Source organism: Lonchura striata, chromosome 17, assembly GCF_046129695.1.
Source record: "Lonchura striata isolate bLonStr1 chromosome 17, bLonStr1.mat, whole genome shotgun sequence".
NCBI classification, from domain to species: Eukaryota; Metazoa; Chordata; class Aves; order Passeriformes; family Estrildidae; genus Lonchura; species Lonchura striata.
In genome coordinates this window covers 8,856,798-8,878,283 of record NC_134619.1, presented here as the reverse complement: position 1 = coordinate 8,878,283, position 21,486 = coordinate 8,856,798, and the positions used below count along the sequence as shown (strand labels likewise).

At 46.4% G+C, this 21,486-nt stretch overlaps 2 protein-coding genes across 3 annotated transcripts in view; both read right to left on the bottom strand.

Moving 5' to 3' along the window:
• Nucleotides 1-6,694: 6,694 nt before the first annotated feature.
• Nucleotides 6,695-13,432, bottom strand: OCSTAMP (osteoclast stimulatory transmembrane protein). The gene is made up of 5 exons (XM_077787091.1): nucleotides 13,357-13,432; nucleotides 10,347-10,432; nucleotides 9,595-9,646; nucleotides 8,435-9,489; nucleotides 6,695-7,680 (listed from the first exon to the last, which is right to left on the bottom strand). The coding sequence occupies exons 1-5, from the start codon at nucleotides 13,430-13,432 to the stop codon at nucleotides 7,333-7,335; spliced, it is 1,617 nt and encodes a 538-aa protein (XP_077643217.1). The 3' UTR covers nucleotides 6,695-7,332.
• A 1,740-nt stretch (nucleotides 13,433-15,172) lies between these two features.
• The window catches only part of SLC13A3 (solute carrier family 13 member 3), a 28,540-nt gene continuing 22,226 nt past the window's right edge, over nucleotides 15,173-21,486 (bottom strand). For both annotated transcript variants that reach the window (XM_077787016.1, XM_021540917.3), the window contains exons 8-13: nucleotides 20,751-20,855; nucleotides 19,659-19,756; nucleotides 18,349-18,461; nucleotides 17,890-18,051; nucleotides 17,409-17,546; nucleotides 15,173-16,800 (exon numbers count right to left, since the gene is read on the bottom strand). In XM_077787016.1, the coding sequence (XP_077643142.1) occupies nucleotides 16,615-16,800; nucleotides 17,409-17,546; nucleotides 17,890-18,051; nucleotides 18,349-18,461; nucleotides 19,659-19,756; nucleotides 20,751-20,855 (802 nt within the window). In that variant the 3' untranslated portion in view covers nucleotides 15,173-16,614. The remainder of the gene's footprint in view (nucleotides 16,801-17,408; nucleotides 17,547-17,889; nucleotides 18,052-18,348; nucleotides 18,462-19,658; nucleotides 19,757-20,750; nucleotides 20,856-21,486) is intronic.

Genomic DNA, 21,486 nt, shown 5'->3' with positions numbered 1-21,486 from the left:
CACTGGGCAGCTCCCTTAGTCCTGTGAACAGAAAAGAACTGTGAGGCTTCATATATTAAAAAAACAAAGCTAAAAGAAAGCGATCCTCCTACTTAAACTGTGAAAAACTTCTTTCCATTCCCTTGGGCTTCATTGCTACAAATATTAAACCCATAAAACCTCTGCTGCTAGAGCTGGGGCACAGGGGTGGCAGTGTCATGTGTTGCCAGTGAATGTGGAGAAGTGTAATTACAAAAACCACAAGTGGTTCCGAGACACTGGTTACAGGGCCCTAGGCAATGGCCAAATTTTGAGTTGTGAGTGATGGTGGGGAAGTGATTCCCACTTCTGCAGCCCTGCAGCTCAGCAGGGACCAGGCAGGAAGGTGCTGGTGGCTCTGCTGAGCAGCCTGGGGGCTGACAAGTGCCAGTAGAGATGGGGAATGAGCCAGTCTGACAGAGCAGCAGTTATTGTTTGATCAGAAAGACCAAGGAGAGAAGTTCTGTCAAAATCACCTTCATCTATTTTGGAGTCACAGCCAATAAGTAAATTGCTTTGGGGCTTTCTGGGTTATTGCCCTCAGAGATCAAGCAAAGAAGGCAGCTGTCAAGGAATTAAACAAATGCAAAATGTGGGGGGAAAAAACCAAACTGGTGGTTTTCTACTGATTTCTGTGAACAACCCTAGAGGAAGCATCTCACAGACCTGGGCTGCATCACATCTGTGCCAGAAATGTGGAAGGGAGCAGCACTATGGAAAATGTTGAAGACTGGAGGAATGGAAAACAATTAAGATGAAGGCAGTGATGGGGATTTCTGTGGGTGAAACCGTTCCAGGCTGGAAGATGAGACTGTCTTCAGGCAGCATTTCCTGTGGGGCAGCCCCAGGAGGGACCCGGTGGTGCCAGGCCTGAGGAGCTCCAACCTCTCATTGTCACATCGAGCCTGGGTAGTGCTGTCCCAGGGAAAGGATGCTTCCCTGTGCTCATATGAGACCAGGGATTTGTTAATTCCAGGTTTAAGGAGCACAGGCAGCAATTTGGGTCATCTCAGGATCCTCTCTTCCCTGTCTCACTGCCAGAGTTTCCTCCTGGCTTCTGGGTGCCTTCCTCTCTTATTTGAAAAACCTCTTTTAAAGATCTGTTGCTATTAAATCTTTGATGCACCGTGTTTTTCAAATGCCTTCAGGACACAAAGAAACTGGCGATTTTTCTTCAGCTAACAACTATAATTTTAGCTTTTAAAGAAAGTCAAGTGAGGCCACTTTCACAAACAGGAAAATTATCCCTTTGCCCTTCTCCTGCTTCCTTGCTGTGTTCACAGCCTGAGACCTCAAGGAAAAAGCCTCTCACGGCCCAAAAATTATCAAACTGATGAAAACAGATATTGAAAATGAGGGGCTTGGCCAGGGCCAGCCATTCACAAGCCTCTCATTTCTGAATATAGTTTATTTGTGAACTGTCCCCACTAAAATTTTAATAAGTGCATCCTTCAAACTCTGCTCCAGGTAGGTCCTGGAAGGGCTAAGCAGCCTGAATAGTAAAAACAAAACCAAAACCAAAACCAAAAAACAAACAAACAAAAAAACCCACACACACACAAAAAAAAAAAAAAAAATCAAAAAAACAACTTGGCAGCAACATGCATTGGACTGATTTGATAAGTCAATGAACCAAACCACTGGGGATTTATCCAGCTCTGCAGAGAATGGAAAAGGATGCTCTGTGCAGGTTTGAGTGAGGCCAAGTGTGCGTGCCAAGTGTATTTTACAAAGCCTGTGAAATCAAACATTGTCATCCCAGGGGATTCCCCACGCTGTGTCACCAGCAGTGCTGCTCTGGGCTGGCTGTGGGAGCCTGGAAGTGCCATGGGAGAAGGGCCAAAAACGTTCCTTTCCCTCCCACTGAGCCCAGCATCCATGGATGGCATCACCTGCACACCCCATGGCCCCTGCAGCACCTGGGCATCAGCTGCAGCATCAGGTCAGGGTTCCCAGCTCTTGCTGCCACCAATAAACTCTGACACCTGCTCAGGTGTGCTCAGTCCTCCAGGAAATCTGCCTGGATGAGCAAAAAGAGAGAAGCGGGTGGAAGCATTGGCTTTCAGGGCAGCACAACAAAATGGAAGCACTGGGAGCTCCACTCTTTCTGGAGTCTTGATGTCTGTCAGAGGAAACTGTGGTTTGGGCAGCCAAAGCTGAGCCTCTGCCAGAACCAGAAGGTTGGAGGTGTGCTGGGAAAAATGCCACCTCTTCTGATGTGCTTTTGGGGCACTGTCTGTGACACATCCCACCTCAACCACCCATCCCAGTGCTCATCCTGAGGACAGCATGCAGGGGAGGATGTGCCTGGAGTCAGGACAGAGACTGGCAGCTCCCAGAACAGTAATCTGGGTGGATGAATGCTGGAGGGGCATCCCGGGGGGATAATAGCCACAATAATGCTGAGGGGAGATAAAAGCTCTTCATGCAATATTATGAAGGAATGAGAACTCTGGCAGAACAATTAGACTGTAATTATGGGTTATTTAATATTCTGTGACATCTAAATGTCAACACCATAACTCTGTAACAACAAGCACTTGGTACAGCACACTCTGCACACCTGAGCACAGCCCTGGGAGAGCACAGCAGCCTCCAGCTCTGCTCCTGCTCCCCATCCATGCAGGCAGAGCCATGCCATGCAGCAGGGAGGAAACACGAGCCCACTCTCACTTGGTGTCAAGGTCTGGGCTTATGCCATGGCTGGATGTCACACCAAGCAGGTGTGACAAAATGGAGGGGACAAAATGCTCCAAGTCCTTGGTTGGCACTGGTGCAAACAGCCAGGAAACGTTGGAAATGGTGTCTGTAAAGTTCTTAATCACTGAGCTCCATCCCTGCATCTACACAGCTGACTAGGGCATAAAAGGATAGAAAAAAGCCTGACTAAAGCTGACCTCTCTGGTCCTGCTGCTGCAGATCTTCCCCCCAAAATGTCTCTGTTCCATCAGCCTTCACCCCTCAGAGCTGCTCTGGTTAGTCTGAAGGAAAAGATGGTGAAATTGCAGCAGCTCTTACTGCTCAGGGGCCTCCACCCAATTTGTGGTTTTTAGTTTTTTCTGTGTGCATTGCTCATTGCAGTGTCCAAGCAGAGGGCAAATCTCTCCCTGCTCTTAGAGGAATTTATTCTAATGCCAGAGAAATCTCCTTCCTTCCATCAGCCCCAACAAGAGCACCATACTCACCTCCTGCAGAGCCCAGGACCACACCTGCATCACCAACTGCTCCTGAGAGAGCAAAACTCACATGGTTTTAGGCATCTGTTTTTAGGAAAGGTCTAGATGGGACCAAAGTTCCTCCCTCCCTCACTGGGTTGTGAACCTGGTGTTGCTGATGCCCTGGCAGTGCAGAGCACAAAGCATTGAGCACATGGAGCAATTTCTTCCCTCTCCTGGTAAAAGGAAAACAGCTTTTCCTTTTCATCCCATCCCAGTCACAAACTTGGCTTGACCTGCTCCCTCCTATAATTCACAGAGTTCCCACTTTATTGTCGGAACAGCTTAATTCCTGATGCAAAAGAAGGAGCTTTCAGCCCTTCCACTTGGCTGCTTCAGTTTTTCAATCTACCTCAAATGAAAACCTCTCATCCAAGCTATGGATCATGCCTGGCTAGTCAGACCCCTGGCCTTTTCATTTTAAATCTCTTGGGAAATAAATTCACAGAATTGGCCTCTCTCCCTTCTCACATATGACAGCATCTCCCCAGGTTTCCAGGTGGGATGAGGAATTACGAAGTGTTCAACTGGAAAAGCACCTAGGTAAGAAATGTGTGAAATCCTGGTACTTCTTCATGTTCAGTTTGTGTGTTGAAAACATCTCTTCTGGCAATTTAGTCTTTGCTCATCAGCAAAGAAATAGAGAACTGCCTCTGCCTCAGTCCTTGGGAAGGGCTTGGGATGGAGGGGAGCTGACTCCATTTCCTCAGCTTCTCCTCAACGTGCCAATGTTATCCTGTGAACCCCTGGGGTTTCTTTTTGAAGTTACACATCTCAGGGCTTCTCTGAGTACCTGCACACTGAGAATCAGTGATGTGCTCAGAGTTCAGGAAATCAGGGGACTGAGAAACATGCCTGGAGGATTATTGGTTTCTGTACCCACATTCCAGCTTCTAGCAGCCTTCTGGGATAACCAGTGTTGCTTCTACCTCATTTCCACTGGTTGTGTTGCAGGCTGAAAGCCAATTACTAACAATTTGGAAATTTTCTATTGCAAAATAGAGGCATTGAGTTCAGAATGAAACCCTGACACAATCTGCAACTGAAAGAGCTAGAATTTGAGAAACTCCCACTATGAATCATATGCACAATGCTATGAAGTAGGTTTTTGCTTTTATTAATGTCCAGTAATATTTCCTTTTCTAAAATTTGTGCATGGAACTGTCTCTTCTCCATTGCAATTACAGTGCAAATACTCTAGATAGGATAAATGAAATAAAAGTGGAGTTTGCTTAAAAATCAGAAAATGCTTCTGGAGAAAGGTTTTTGTTTGCTTGCCTGTCTGCTCTAGTAGATGCAGATTTGTGGCTGTGAATGAGATCTTTCCTAGAGACTGTCTGAGCTGGATTATTTACTTGCACCTCAGCATATTAAGTCCATTCATTCTTGCCTTCCAGCCAGCCATGAGCAGGAACTTAGTATATGCTTTACCTAATATACCTGAGGCTGAGGAAATGGAGTCAGTTCAGCTCCATCCCTTCACTAAAATACACCACAAAATTCCAAGGGAATCAAGGGCTTCAAGGTAGAACTTGTCCTATGTGTGAGTGTCTTTCTGTCCCTGGGTTTGCAGTGGTGGAGAAAAAAGCAATCCATGGGCTTTTCACTCTTGTGATTAAAATTTTTATCTAGATAATTATGAAGCCTCAAATCTCAGTAAGTGCAAAGAAGAAACCAGGCAAGCAAAACTGTGTGTCCTTCCAGGCTGACAGCCCCTGACATGGTATAACCCCGGGGAAGAATGGCAGCTGTGGGCACAGATCCAGGGCCACATCTCCTGGTGGCAGCTGCAGCAGATGTGAGTGGGTGACAATTCCCTGGCAGCAGGGCCACGGCATCAGCAAAGCTGGGGCCTGGCACTGGCACCACAGCCAGGGAGTTTGGAGCCCATCAGCAAAAGTTCCCCAGCCCCCTTGGGGCACCCCAGCCCACACCAACCTCTAACCCCAAATTTTCAACTTCACCAGCACCCAAACCCAGGAGCCAGGGGTCCCTGCAGCCAGGGACAGCTGGAAGGAGCAGCACTAACCAGCAGGGATGATCCCAGGGAGGGGTGGACAGTGACACAGGACAAAGCCTTGCTCCCCATTTCCTCTGCCTGTGGGAGGGGAGGGATGTGCTGAGTGAAAACTAAGAGCCCGAATGAGCAGGAGTGAGGGTGTGAGTGTGGAGGGGCTCTGAGGGATGAAAATCCCTCAGCAAATAATGAGACTTGTACATTGGTTCTACTTAATAAAAAATATGTGAATAAATTAACATTTCCTGCTGGATAATTTGCTCAGTATTTCTCTCTTGTACTATCAAGCAAACCTTGGCAAGGCAGCTCACCCCTCCAGTGGGCAATACAGCTTTATAATGGCAATGTTTTCTATTTTGTCACACCTTTATCTGGCTGAACAATGCCTCTCAGGGCAGCAGAGCAATTTCCAGCAGCTCTGCCTCCTCTGTCTGGGGAAAACAAGACAGCCCAATTCGGCACCAGGGACAACATGGCTGATGTCAAAAAGATAAGTCTTCCTGAGGAAAATCTCCTTTTCAAGCTGTTCTTGTTGGAAGACAACATGCTGCTGGGATGGTTTGCTGTCTGAAGGGCTTCTCTCCTCCCAGCTATTTGAACCCTCAGCTCCAGATAATTTTAGCTACTCAGTGGAAATCTTTTTGCTTTCACCCAAACAGAAGAGCACAGGGCATTTTCTACAGAAACACCATGACAAAGCCCACAGTTGCTGTAGAGGCACAAAGGTGCTTGGATTAATCAACAGAACAACAGGACATTAAAAACCCCAGGGAGATGAATTCACTAGGGTTTTGTAAGACAGATGCTTAAAAAATACAATTCAAACATACTTGTTTCAAGTACCACAGAAGATGAGAAAATTTAGTGCATCTGGAAGCAGCTACCACTTAATTTCTGTCATTTAATCTCATTGAGGTGCATTATGTCAAATAATTACCTTAGTGAAGACTTTAATGGAGGAAGGGAGGATAATAATAGACATGCTTCGAAGAAATGAAGCTGTGAAGTTGCTTAGTTTTTAACCTGGTCAGGATTTATCTCCCTCTCCTCTGGCTCCTACAGAGGTGTCCACTCTGTCTCTCCATCAAAAATAACACATTTCAGATGCTGTCCAAGTGTTGCATTTATGAGTTCAGACACAATAACAAAGTTTCTGAGCTTGAAACAACCCAAGAGCCCAATGTGAAGTCCAACCATTAGCCCAGCACTGCCAAGGGACTATTAAAACATGTCCCCAGCTCCACATCTATGTGTCATTTAAATCCCTCCAGAAATGGTGACCCTACCACTACCCTGAGCAGCCTCTGCCAGTGCTTGGTAAATCTTTAACAATTTTTTCCAATATCAAATCTAAACCTCTTCTGACACAATTTGAGGCTGTTTTCTCTCATCTTATCACTTCTTTGTTAAGGAGATTGACACCCAAATTGACCTTTATTGACTGTTCTCATTCTCTCTGAGGTCCTGCAGCTACTTTATTTATATTTCATTTTGAACAGCAATTTTGAAGAGATTTTGTAAAGCCCTCATGTGCTGATTTCCACCACCCATGCCCAGGACATGCCCCTCATGGTCATATTAATCTTGAATTTAATTCAGCAGGCTGAAGTGACACTTTCTTTGGTGAATAAACTATATTCTAAATTTATCTGGTTTACCCAGGTTTCTGTGCACAAAACCTGAAATGAACAACTCATTGAAAATTAAATTAATCAAGTCAAATGACTTGCCCTTTTTTTTTGCCTGAAGGTATAACTTAACAAAGAAAGGCATCTGTACTTCTTCCAGCACAGATGTGGTGGAGAAGGTAAATGAGCTCCTCCCAGACCCCAACTCATATCTATTTCTCAGTTAGCATTGTCTAGTGCTGCAGATATGCAACAGCTGACTCCATGCCTTCTTCTAGATATTAAAATAACACAAAAGAAGGAAATGTAGCCCATTTTTCTCAAATTAATGCAAAAATGTGATATTTCAACTTTTTTCTTCTTCTTTTTAGTGTTTTTTCCCCAAGCTCCAAACACTTCTCTAACTCTGGAAAAACAAATGTTTGTTCCTGTGGCAGAAGCCTGTGCTGTGGTATCAGACATCCCCTTTCAGAGAGTTTTGCTCCTTCCTGTGCCTCCTGGAGAGTTTCCTGTACAGGTGGAGCGCTCTCTTCTCCTCCTGGCTCTGGAAGAAGGAGGCGGCGATGCTGCGGCACAGGCGCCGCGCGAAGGTTTCCAGGAACACGGTGCCATAGAGGATGCAGAAGAGCAGCCCCACCACGAGCAGCACAGAGGGCTTGGGAGGCGTGGGGGGGCTGATCCTGCAGTGGGCAGAGCTGAAGAGCAGATGATGGTGGTAGGTCTTGTTGAAGTCACTGAGCAGCAATGCCTCAGAAGGACGCCAGAAGATTTTGAATAGAAAGGGCATGATCCCTACTTCAGCCTGAAATAAAGAGGGTTAAAATGTAAATGGGGAGGGAAGACACCAAAACCAACTGATTACTACAGAAATATCTGCCTGGGGGTGTGGAGTCACTGTTAGAGCACAAGAGAAGGACACTGAAGGGTCTGATCACTTCAGGAGTAACAGTGCAATGTGTAGGTACTGAGCACTGGGCAGGGTGAGAGCCAGTCCTATCTGTCATCTTCATCCACTGGAACAGACACCAAAACAGGCATTCCCTGTGTGAGATTTATGGTGAAAGACACCATCCAGACCATGGGATTACTGGCTGAATATCTGAATATTAGAGACTTTTTCTAAGCCCTGACTGTTTTCCTGTAATTCCACTGTAAGCAGGTATCTGCACTAAGGATCCTGGGCTGGGGAAGGGGGCAAGCTGTGTGGCAGAAGAGGAAAGTTAAAACGCCAAACCAAAGAATATTGAATTAGAAACAGGGGAAGTTTGTGGGAGGGATTGCAGAGGGCAACAACAAAGCCAGCAAGCAGGGATTTCTACTGAAATGCCCACGCAATGGGATGAGGAGACATTCTCAGCGTTCACCAGCTGCCCTGAGCAGCTGAGGTTGTGCCACTGCCTCCTCCCCCAAGGGCTGCTGCTCATCCCACTGGCTGCTGGGGAGGGAAGTCAGGATTGTGTAAATAAGAGTACAAAGACTGCAATCCCCACCACTGAATGGACTCAGAGTGGGGTCCCCACACAGGGCAGGGCAGGGCAGGACACCCCAGCTCTCACCTTGTATTTGATGCTGAGGGTGACGGGCACGGCGGAGAACTGAGCTGCCTTTCTCACCGCCGTGTCTGCCACGCTGAACGCAAAGTGGTCCATGGCCACCACCACCAGCATCAGCATCAGGGCCACCGTGACCAGCATGGCTTGCACGAGGCACAGCACCACTTCTTCCCTGGACAGCTTCAAGCCTGTAGGTCGGATGAGTTTTTTGGATGAGCCCACCAGGAGATGAGCTGCTCTTCTGTCCACGGCTAAACGTTCCAGCTTCTTGGTGATGTAAAAATTGTCAAAGCTGAGGTTGGTGAGATAATTTTTCAAATACCAGGTGGACTCAAAACAGAGATAGAGCATGAAGAAACCAGCAGCCAGTCTGTTGGCTACTCGTACAGAGTCTTTGACCAGTACCTCAGCAGACAAGAACTCTCTGCTAATTTTCTCACCAGCAAGGTGCATTTTTTGGTAAATCAAGGAGCTGTTCTGAAGCAATGAAAAGCGAAAATGTCCATTCATAGGCTTATGCATGGAAGGAATGGCTTCTTGGACTGCATCCCCAAACTCCCAGGAAACTTTCTCTAGCAAGGCCGTTGAGTTCAGAAGGCTGTCAGAGGAATTCTTGCAGATGCACTGAATCACCTGCAGTATGGTTTTAATGTTGCTTATGATGTTGGGTGTTATGTTCACCGCTGCGATCATGATGCAGGTCGAGAAGAGAAGCTTCCGGCCCTGCTTGGTGCCCAACGTGGGCATGATCATGCTGAAGACACAACGGGCAGGGTGCACCAAAAGGAGAGTCAGGAGAAGGAGCAGGCTCAAGGAGATGGCCATGGCAATGGAGAGGTGCCAGGAGTACTCCAGGGAAGCAAACATCCAGTTGTAAAAGAGGCCTCCTATCACTGCTGTAATGCAGGAACACTGCAGAAACAAGGTCCATAGCTCTCTGCCATCTGCTGGGACAGGTTTGGAGTAAATCCACCACAAGTCTGCCATAGTTCTGTGCACCTTTGGGAACAGAAAGTCTTCACAGTAAACACGAGCTCTCACCCTGCAAAAACAAGTACCTGTGTGTTAGCAGAGGAAGTTCCTAAACACTGATTAGGGGACTTTCTTGAGATGATCACTTAGGGGGGTTTATATTGTCCTCCTCTGGGTGCCTCTGGTCTCACCCTTCTCCACTTCCCTGCTAACTTCCCTGAGTAGCTGGGGCTGAGATCTCCCCTGGAAGCAGCAGGACAGGTTTATTGAAAAATAAATCCTAAGTGTGATGCAACTATTCCTCTATTAATGCAAGCACAGGAAAACATTGTGTTATTCTATAAAAACCATAACAGATTCTGAGGGGTCACCTCATTGACAGTGGTTGAGGCTTTAATGCTTACTTAGAGGATGTTGGAGGAAAGAGGAGGCTACTGGCTTCTGTGGAAATGGTTAGACCAGCTCTGTATTTCAAAGGTTTTACATGGACAAGAAGCAGTTGAGTGGTGCTCTTCCTGCCTCTTAAAAGGAGGCCAAGCACAAATCTACATGTTTAAGGGTGACAAACAGAGAAAACAGTTTCACACTGAAGCTGCAGTGCCAGAGGAACTCTCCAAGGAAAAGAATTTGGCCACTACATATAGGATGAGATGTCCCATAAAGCTATGCAAATGTCTAATTGAAACAAACATTTGGGAAAAAATATCATTTCTCAGGTCTCACATCTGGAGTGACTCTTCATAAACCAGAAAACCTGTAGGGGAGAAGAGCCTGGCCCGAGGGTTAAACCCAGCCAGGCAATCTTAGTCTCCCACTGCTGGACACCAGCCTCACCTATCCTTTGAGGGACAATTTTAACTAGGAAAGAGGGTTTTCTGTGAAAAAGCCATACAATAGCTATCAAGACAGAGGAACAGACAGGGATAAAGCTGTCTCTACGTACCCAGTGGCAGTGAGGTGCCCCAGACTTGCCCGAAAACTCTCCATGTTCCAGTGCCTTCTTGCTCTGAGAGAGGATCCTGGATGTGGCTGTTGGGAGAGGCAGGGTAGGAAACCAAGGCAGCACCAGAGAACCAGGGCTCAAAACCCAGGATGTTTTAAGAGATCAGCAGCACTGGCAATCCCTGAAGTGTGCAAAACCTGGAGAGTGAAGCCTGGGGAATAACAGCACCACAGAACAGTGCCAGGATGCATAGCACTGCTTGGGCTTTACACTTTTTCTGGTCTTACCCTTATTGCAGAGAAGGCTTATGTTAATGACACGTAGGTGAAAAAAAATTAGTCAGTGACACATGGGCTGACGAAGATGGAACAAGGATCATATGGAACCTGGGGTGTCATCATTCCATGTGGGGAAATCAGATGACTACTCCTCACACTGCCCACTAGCAAGCAGGGCTGGCATCTCTCTCAGAGTGAAAGGGACCTTTTCCTCTTTCAGACATCAGTCATGGCACAAAAGGCACAGCAGGATTCAGCAACCCAGTTGGTAACTGCTCATCTGTTCTGGCAGGCTGCTGCTTCCTGCTGAAACTGTGTGCAGGGCTCACAAATGGCTTCAAGACTCTTCTCACAGCCCTAGCAGAGGAAGAGGAAGTTTCAGTCTTGAACCTTTCTGAATTCCCAGTAGCCAGCAAATCCACTGCAGAGAAAACCCAGCCACAGTCAGGATTCCCAAAGTGTTGAGAAGCTCCCAGATGTACAGGCCAGGACGTGCAGTCCCCAAGGGACCAACCTGCCTGGCCCCCAGGATGTGCCCAGCAGAGCTCCAGCCACCAACCCTGCTCACCTGGAGATGGGGACCAGCCACAGTGTTTGCTCCTCAGTGATGAGCTCAGGGGTTACAGGAGCCTTCCCTGGCTCCCACCAAACCTGCCCCTTGGCCAGATGCTCCCATGCTAAGCCACCACTTGTGGGCAAAGGTGACACAGTCACCCAGCTGCCACGGAGCCCATCCCCTAAGGGGACCCGCTGTCCCAAGCCAAGCCCTCCCACCAGCTGGGAACCACCCGGGGTGTTCTCATGCTCCCCTGGGTGGGAAAGGGCAAAGGGCTCAAGGTCAGCCCTGTCCCAGCACCTTCCCTGGGGACGTGGCTGGATCCCACAGCAGTGGCAGGAACTGGAGGACAAGGAATGACGAGCATAGAAGGCAGAGCAAACCTCTGCCTGCTTCCTCTGCCCTTCCTGCAGGAAGCAGGTCCCCTGTGCCCTTGCTGCTCCACTCAGCAGCTCCATTTTATAGCTGAGGGTTTTGTTTTTCCTGTGTGCCTGGTGGAGCAAAGCTTTCCTCGTGGTGCCCTGGAGCACAGGGGCCAGATGGGAAACTCTGCCTGGCTCCAGCTGGGAAGAGGCACCAGCCAGGCGGGCAGGAAAGAAAGTGCTGTTTGTTTGGAGCATCCATAGCAATTGCTTGCACAGGCCATGAATTAGGTCTTTAATTCAATGTGCACACTGGAAGGGACTAACCCAAAGACCCATAGTTGGGTCCTGCAAGGCTCATCAGCTTCTACGACTAAACTCCTTTCTTGCTCTACTTCAGGGTGAGCTAGTGTTAGCATCAGCCCCTGGGACCCCATCCAGGCTATGCAGGCAGCTTTCTGGGGCAGAAAAAGAAATAAATTTAGCAATAGGCTATAAAGAACAAAAGCCTCTCAAGTCTGCAACATTGTGGTGTTTTCTGAGTCTGCTACACCATCTGGCAAAGGCACCTGGGGTCTGTGGGACACTGAGCAGTAACTCTGGCAGCACCAAGAAGTGTTTGTTTGAACTTAGATTTTTTTCCTCTGTCTCTATCAAAATTGTTGTCTGTCAGCTGGACCTACAGCAAGGGCATAAATCTGTGAAAGCTTTGAGTTTATACTGTGAACAACCCATAAGTGAGCTAGAAACCTAAATGCCTTACCTTGCTCAGAATACAATGAAGAATATTGTTTTGCCAAAAAAAAAAAAAAAAAAAAACCACAGCAGCAACAAAAAACCTGAATACCAGCATGTGTGTTCATAGGGATACCTGGGAGATGAAGGCTGGGAGTGGGAAAGGGGCAGGACCACACATCGCAGCAAAGCAACTGTGACATCTTGTGGTCACACTCTGCTCAAGGACCCTGAGGTCTGGCTCATTTTGGTTCTGCAAAAAAAATACTCTGTGGTTGGGAGAGTTCAGAGATAAGGAGGAACACTGTCCTCCCGGGATGCTCCAAGGTGCCTTTTCCCACCCTGTGTCGTTTCCAGATGGTAGAAAAGGAATTTGCTTTCTTGACGAGCTCCAGTCTCTGTAGAGCCCAAGCTCTAAAATTTTATAACATCACCAATTTTGATCTTTTAACACTACAGGAGGAACCTGAGCCCCACATGGCTGTGAGCAGCTTGCTGGAAGTGTGAGACAGCAGAGAATTCCTTTGGCATCATTGCCAGGAACCAGAGCCTGGCTTTACCTGGAGTAGGGATGAGCACTGAGCTTGTACTCACCAGGACAGGGATTTAAATTCAGTTCTGAGTGCAGACTGCAGTGTTTGGGGTGGTGCCAAGACACCTGCAAGTTCAGCCTGTGGTGACAGTGTCACCTTGTCACGGTGACAGGGATGAGGGGGGTGTGCAACGCTGTACCCCAGGCAGAGGGTGGGCTAAATGAACTATACAGCTTCAGAAAATGGCTGGAGAAAGAAAATAAACGAAGGGCTAAAATATAATTATTTAAGTCTGAAGATAATTCTTCATGGCAGTATCATCAGCACCTGTTGATCTTGTTATTCTGCCCATTTAAGAACTTGATGATGTGAGAAAGGTTAACTAATTAGGGGTGGCTCTTTTTTTGTTAAAATCACTTGCAAATGAAAGACAGTAACACAGAGCCAGATCATGTCTTCTTAGGTTACTACTGTAGAAATATAGAAAAATCCCAGCAATATCCTTTATGAGGGATAAATGTGGTAAGGGAAACAAGGCTATCTGACCTGTAATAACTAAATTCCCTATCATGCTGGACTTTGTTTCACGACTCTTTTCCTGCCTCTCCTGAAATTCCAGCATCGCTGCTGAGTGCAAACTGAGGAGCACAGCTCTGGAATCACTCCCTGCTGTAAGGACCCACAGAGCAGCTCCTCTGTGTGAACAGTTTGTAAAGCAACTCAAATGCTTCTGGGATAAAAGACAACGATGAAATGCTTTTCTACTATAAATAAACTAACATTATTTTCTTCCAAATGTCTCAGGAGAACATATGGATGTTAGTCCAGGACTTGATGGGGAACATCAAAGGAGTAAAGCAGAGATATTCTGGATGTCGAATTTCAATGAGTGGCATTTCCTGTTAATTAAAATTCACAAGGAGGCTGCTAATGTGAATGGCTTTTGTGATGGTTGTTGGATTTTTACATTCCTAGAGAAATGGTGCATAGGCAAACAAGGTTCCATTGAAATAACACAGTCAAAGTTATAGAAGGTTACTACAGCACTTGAAATACCCTTTCCTGGGAATTTTCATATCTCTACACATATCACAGACCCTTCAAGACTAATGGGGTTGACTTGCCATTAAAGGCTGCTTTTGGCAAATCGACTAGCAGCAGCAAATGGAATCAGAAAATATTCATGCAGGCCTGTTCACCTTTGAACCCCAGATATAATAAATCTTAAAATCTCAGCTTAAAAAAAATTATTAAAACTCAAGCATGCCAGACTAGTCTTACTCTCACAGAGGCCTGGGTATAAAAGAGCAGAATTGGATAATGCTATCGTCCACATGCCTTAAATCAGATCCTCTGGGGAGCCCTGGGAAACACAGGGGCTTCAGACAGAGCTGGCAAACACGTCTTGGACTAAAGAGGTTTAGGATCCAGGTGCTTCTTACACCTTTCCCAAGTGTGCCAAGGCCTCATTGTGGACCTTGGTAAATCACTGGTCCCCTCTCTGCCTCAGTTTCCCACGTTGGCACAGAGATCACAACCCTGCCCTGGCTGCATTTGTGCAATACTTCCTGGTCCCTGGATAGACAATGCCACAGGCATGCCAGGATACTGGAAGGGATTTTTTGGAGACTACTACACAAACTCAGCTCTGCTTTCAAGCCAAAGAAAACCATCCTGGATTCGATCACCTAGGATGCACCAAGTCAGAGCTGAGACCATAAACAAACCTGCAGCCCCAACACCTGAGAGGGAGCAGGACTGGGTGTTACCCTTTGGAACTGGGTGATCCCAGAGCCCTTGCTGCCTGTCCTCCAGGCTGCAGGGACAGAGCAGCTCTGTGCCCGTGGATGATGAGCATCCCTGCAGCAGCAGCGGCTCAGGGCAGCGGGACCGCGGGGCTCCTTCCTGCGGGCACAGCCTGTTCCCTGTTCCCTGTTTGTTCCCCGTTTGTTCCCCGTTTGTTCCCTGTTTGTTTCCTGTTTGTTCCCTGTTCCCTGGCCCGGGACAGCAATCCTGTGCTGTTCACGGACAGCTGGCTGAGAAAGCAAACTGCAGGGAGCAATTTTCCCTTCCCATTCAGCCCACCTTTGCTAAGGCATGACGAGGAGCATCCAAGCAGAATGGCAGTGCCCAAACCCAGCCCAGCCCAGCAGACAGGGATCTGGGCTATGCTCAAAGGCTCATGAGCAGAGCAGCCCTGAGATGCTGGGCCAGGGGTTTTCCCATTGCTCCACTGTTTAACACTGCTCTCCTGCTCCTCCTGGAGATCCACTGCCCAAATCAAGGATGAAGCTGGAGCAAGGGGAGGCTTGGGCTTTGTTTTCCTCCCCTCAAACTACAGAGCAAACAGGACCATGTGACATGCTAACCAACGTGCTTTATTTTAAGTTTTCCACAATTATTAAGGATTTTGTTTGAACATTAAGGATATTTTTTTTTAAAAGCGTGATTGATCAAAGTTCCACATTCAATTGGTTTTGGCAATTTCAGATCAACCCCTTCGAGTTCCCACCTGTCAGATCACCCCAGGGTGACCCCCATAAGGTAACCCCTGCAGCATCAGCTGGTGAACATCTCCCTGCCAGCCCTCCTACCTGGCCCTGGGGGTTATCAGCAGCACAGGAGCAGGGGGATGCACTGGATCCCTACCCTGGGCCAGTTCATCTTGTCAGCACCACCAATTTACATTGTCAGAGAAACTGGTCCCAGCACAGGGATCCAGTCATTCACCTTCCATAAAACAGGAATCAGATCTTTTATCATTCAATCATGAATTTCAATGACTGACGATTTAAGTTTAATATCTTATATTCTTACAGAAAATAAAAATAATTGGATAAAATGGTGATTAAAATCACAGTCAATTTGCAATGCTTTCATTGAAAGTAACCCAAGCAATCTGATTTAAAAAGACGTTAAGAATCAAAGCCTATTTTTTAAGAAATGTCAATAATATTCCAATGCAACTTGTCCACTGACCTGTGACTCAGCGGGTCATTTGTGAGTGAGTAAATCTCACAGCCTAAGACTGGCCACAGTTAGCAATGGTAAAACACCACCAATGTCCAGAGTTACGTCAGAAATTCATTTGGTCCCAAACCCCCATCTGTGTACTCAGTGCAAAGAACCAGGCAGCAATCGCTGTCCCAGGTTTTCAAACCATAGAACATGTTTGGAAACAAACTGTGGCCTTCCAGTTTCCAAAGCATGGAGCAATGCACTGAGTCCTACCAACACATCTCCTGAGTCATCCCTTCACACACAAACGTGAAGAAATGGTCTTCATCCTCCATGAGAGAATTACTCATGAGATAGCAACGAGACCCCAGCCTCACACCCTGCCAGAAGCACCCGGCCACGCCGCCTTCTCCCTGGCCAGATTCTGATTCACTCACTCACATTGGGTTGCACATAAATAATCCAGTTGCCTCCACCCTGTTGCCAGGGCTGCTTTCCAAAACGAGGTAGGGTATCAGAAGCTTGAGCAGCAAAGCTCGTCAGCTCTCATGGGGGGACAGGCATCTACCCAAAGATGCTCCATGCTTACAGGTTGTCCATTTAACAACCACCTGTGACAGAAGGACTCTGGAAGAGTCAGATTTGTACCTGCAAAAGGTGGGGAAAGATCTCCAGAGACAATAACAAATGGATGTTGGGGCACTGACCAGAATTTCTAAAAATAAAATTAAACCAGAAGGTCCCACACAGTGTGAGTGGCCACGTGGTTTTTCCTCCTGTGCAAACTCTGATGATTCCAGTGCCCCAGTCCTAAGTGAGTGAGTCCTTCCCCGGGGGTGGCTTTGTTCATATTTTATTTAGTGCACTTAAAGTGACATTTTCTACAGCTGTCACAAGTGAGGTGGCATTTTCTGCATGGATGTTGGCCCATGCAGGGAAGGTCCCCAGCTGGAAGATGCTCTTGGCCCATGTGTTCATAGCCAAGCTAAGAAGCAGAACTCCCATAAGATTCATGAGCAACCCAGTTCTTGCCTACAAAAGAAATACAAAGACAGCTGTTGAGTTTAGGCTGGACATCTACAGCATGTGAAGCATGAAGCTATTTGAATGCAAACATAATAAAAAATGGAAGGCTTAATTGCTGTTAATATTAGCAACATTTTAAGCAGGCTTAAAGCCACAAAGGCCATTCTGCAGCTGCTTACCAAGCTTTGATCCATCAAAAACATTAACATCTGTTTTGCCTCAGGAATGTGACCAGGAACTGGGACTAAGCCTAAGTTTACTCATAAGCTTTGTTTCACTGAGCTGGGGAAAATTTCCTGCATCCAGAAACCTATGAAAGTTGAGCTGTTGACACTAGAGAAACAGGACAAGGGGCTGGGGAATGCTGACCACATTCAAGACCACTTTTGTCACCATTTGGAACCATGGTGGCTCCAAATTTCAACTTCATGCAAGTTCCTTCCTTCAAATACTGTGCCTTCAAATACTGTGCCTTCAAATACTGTTGAGAACAGTATCAGACTTCTGTCTTCTCTTTTTACTACATATTGAGTACTAACAATGCAGAAAAAAAACCCTTCTTTAAACACTCAGGCTGATTGTCTTCATCATTTTATGTATCTAAAGGAACTTACCATATCCTTGACCATCAAATGTCCAGAGGAAAAAGCAATTGAGTTAGGAGGTGTTGAGACTGGCAACATGAATGCATAGGAGCATCCTATAGTTCCTGGTATCATTAAATAGAGGGGATTCACTTTCAGACGAATGGCCTGGAAAACCAGAAAGGAACAGAAATTCAGCCTTGGGGATTTGAGCTGCCAACAGATGAACCAAAGGATGTAAATAGCCAGTGTGCTGTGCACAGCCCTATCCCACACTCTGTAATAACTGATCACATCTCTCACAACAAAGTCTGAAGGATTATTATCCTTCTGTGCCCACATTATGCTACTGGACTTGCTTCTTCCAAGGTTTTTGAAGAGCCTGAAACCCAGGAGTAGGAAAATCCCCCAGTGCCTGTCCCAGCACAGACCCAACACAAACCTGCCCACCCGAGGGACAGGGAAAGGAGGGGGCAGAGGAGGACCTGCTCTTGCCATGGGATGGCCTTACCAGCTCTGCCAAGACAGGCAGAAAGATGATAATAGTGGCAGTGTTGCTGGCAAATTCCGTGAACAAGGCAATGACAACCGTGATGAGGATGACAGCCACAGGAGGTGGCACACCCTCCAAGGGATGCAGACGGCCTCCTATCCACACAGACAAGCCAGACTCCTGCAGAAAGGAGAGTAAAAACAGGAGTCATCCTCCTGCATCCCTGCAGGGGAACTGGTCCTCTCCTAGAACTCGTCCTCAGGGTGCCTCACAGCAAGCAGCTTACAAGGAGTTGTAGCCCCCTTAGCTGTCTGCTGTGTATTGTTGTCACTTGGAGTTAAGAAATACATCCTTTGAACATGATAACTCCATTGATACAAGTTTTCCAAAGCCAAATGAGAACACCAAGTGACTCCCTGATAAGATCCAACCCTGCTGGGCAGGATGATGCCACATGGCATCTGCTGTGGGCCTCACCTCACAGCCCTTGGCCATGGCAAAGCCTCCTCCAAGCAGCAGGATGATGTTCCAGGGCACCGTCTCCTGGGCCTTCCTCCAAGTCAGCAAGGGCTGGGTCTCTGTGTTTGGTGCTGGGCAAAGAGGAAAGGCCTGTGTCAAACACCCACCCAAAGAGGAGCATCAGCCATCGCCTGTCTGAACGACACCGTGAGTCTGACAGCAGGGCTCAAGTTCACTGACCATGGGCTGCTGATCAAATACACACATGGAGTGTCTTGAGTTAGCCAGCTAAAGGAGCATTGAGCTTAGTATCAGATGTAAAAATAAAAATCCAAAAACATTCTAGCAGTAAAGTTTTCTTTGAGGCTTTCTCGATTTAATATTTAATATTAAGTTAATCTTCTCTCTGTAACAGACATAAACGGAGGTCCATAGAAGGATGAAATTTTCTGCCACTTGAATAAAAGATGTTATTAATTTTCCATTTGTTATTCAACAGCCAGTGAGTTTTACAGCAGAAAGCTCATTTCCCCTAAAAGCTATTTCTTAATACGTGATAAAGTGAGCTCTGTTCTATGGAAGGATGCACTAACGGAACTGAAATTTTCTGTTGAAAAAGGGCACATATTTTATCCACAGGAGGCCTGATAAAACATCTTCCTGTGTATGGACAACACAACAAATGTGCATAACTCAGAGCAGCTGCTATTTTGTTCCCACAGATCCCAGGCGATTCTCCATCATCCATCCAAAGGCCTTAGGTACTTCTCCCCATTCAGATAATCTCTTATTCCAAGAAGTTTGTGAATTAAAATTTGTATTTCATTGCTCCTCGAGAGGATTGACCCAAGACTTCAAAACCTGCTGGAGAGTTTGAGTTTTAGGAGTTCAAATTCTAAATTATTCTAGAATCTGAGGAAGAGCACCTGTACCTGAGAATGGACAACTAGCCCAGCTCTGCCCTCTCAGAGGTCCATGTTCCCCTCAAAGGACAGGAGCTGTTGGGAAGTCAGACACCAAACCTCTGTTCCACCACCAGGTTTGCTGTGGTAAATGAACACCCATTTCAGGTCACTTCATCCCACCATGGCATCAACCCTGACAGCTTCATGAGCAACTGAGTCATTCCTGCCACCAGCAGCAGGGCAGTGGCTGGTTCTTCAGATTAAAAAGAAAAAAAAAGCCTCTCTAGGATCAAATGGCATCTTCAAGCCACCCTGCTCCACACAGACAGTGCTGCTGCAGCTCCACAGGGGGATAGCATTGCCTCTTGCCCCAAACCTGCCCTGCCAGCACAGAGTCCCTGCCTGGAGGGGTCTCCTACTCACCTTTCAAGTCAAACCACCACCTGAAGGAAGGTTTTTGTGAAGGGAAGAAGAACAGTATAATCACAATGGTGATTCCTGTCACCGCATCCGAGATAAACCTGTCCAAAAGCAGCAGAAACACTTGTAAGAAGCACAAGCCTGTAGAATTACAAAGTTTATGAGAACGGGGATTTACCAAAGAAGATTACAAGTTTCCATCAGGTTTGAATAATGTTTGTTGTTCACAGTTCTTTTCTTTTATAATTCCCTGTCGAGCTACATTTCTACCATGGGCTGTGAATCCGCAGAAAAGCTGCCCTACAAAAGTAAAAACCAAGATCTAATCCCCTCCACGCTGATGTTCTGGTTTTCTGATTGCAGAGCTATAAGGACAAGTTTCCTGAGCCTGTTTCAGGGAGGAAGAGAGACAGAGGCCAAACCATCTTATTCATATGAACTCTTTGCAAAATGCTCAAACTCTCAGGTGAAAGGCATGCTCCATCCAATAAAAAACTTAATTTAAGCACATGTTAAGTTTAAGGAGTTATTAACTGATGAGGAAAGGGTCCATAACCACTTTTTTATATTAAGAAAACATTTATCAAACTAGGATTTTATTTGAAAAAACCCATCAAATTATGAAGCTTCCTTCTTTTAAGAAATAACAGCACCTTCTCAGAGCTGTAGCATTCCCTTACTGCTGTATCTATTCATCTTCACAAGGTATGATTGTCACAAGGGACACGAACTTGGCAGACAAGATAGCACTCAGAATCAGATCCTGCCATCTCTCTTCAGTCTTCAGACCACTGATGAAATCAGTGGATTGCCTAAAGAACTCAATATTTCACTGTAAATATACCTATAAACAGCATTCCCAATATTAAATGCTACAGATGGCCTCAAACAGACACATCACAACTTCCCACTAGCTTCATGCATCTCCTTTAGGAGAGAGAAAATGCAAATCTGTCTCTGCTACTTGATGCTCCGTTAATTTATTCCAGGAAATCTGAGTAATAGTGTTAAGCAACACGATCAGAAACTCAGGAATGTCAATGACTTGGAAATGTTACTGCAAAATGGCAGAGTAGAAGGAAAATAAAGTCTTACCCTGGTGCAAACAAGCTTGCCCAGCCTGGAATGAATTTGGGATCCCTGGAGAACAGCATGATTGCAAACATGCAGAAGAAGAAGAAAATTGCCTGTTCTGCAAACCTGGAATGAAAAGCAATGAGGTTAAAATGCTAAGGTGGATCCAAGCTAGGACAAGTACCAACTGCTGCTGCAGCATCTTGGCTGAGAAGTGAGGCTGATTTTCTAAAAACAGCTACAGTGAAACATTGGGACAGATTGTAAATCTATTTGCAAATCCTGGTGTTTGCCAGCAATACTCTCTCACTGGAAGACACTGAGTAGAGGCAAGGTGGAGATCAGGAATGCCACAACAGTGGGATGCAAGGCTGACCCTCTGGTGTGGCAGAGGGGAAGGGCCAAGCAGCTCCTCATGGTCATTCCTCTGACCACGTCCCTCCAGGATGGTGGCACTGCAGCTCAAGCAATACAAAAGGATGATTGAGATTCAAATCATACATGAGACAGAGGAACAAATTCCTCCAAGGTCAAATTCTAAGCACTGTCCCTTAGACACATGACAAACAGCAGGGTAAAAGGCAATAGCATTCACTAAGTATCTAGTGGAGTTAAGGTTTAACCAAGGTTTAAGATGATGCCTCAAAATTCTATTTAAAATCTCTCTGAGCACAAGCAAGGGCACATAAGCCCTTAGGAAGAAGCTGCTTGAGCTGATTTTTAGTTATGGGGTTGCTAATCAAATTGGTAGAGCTCA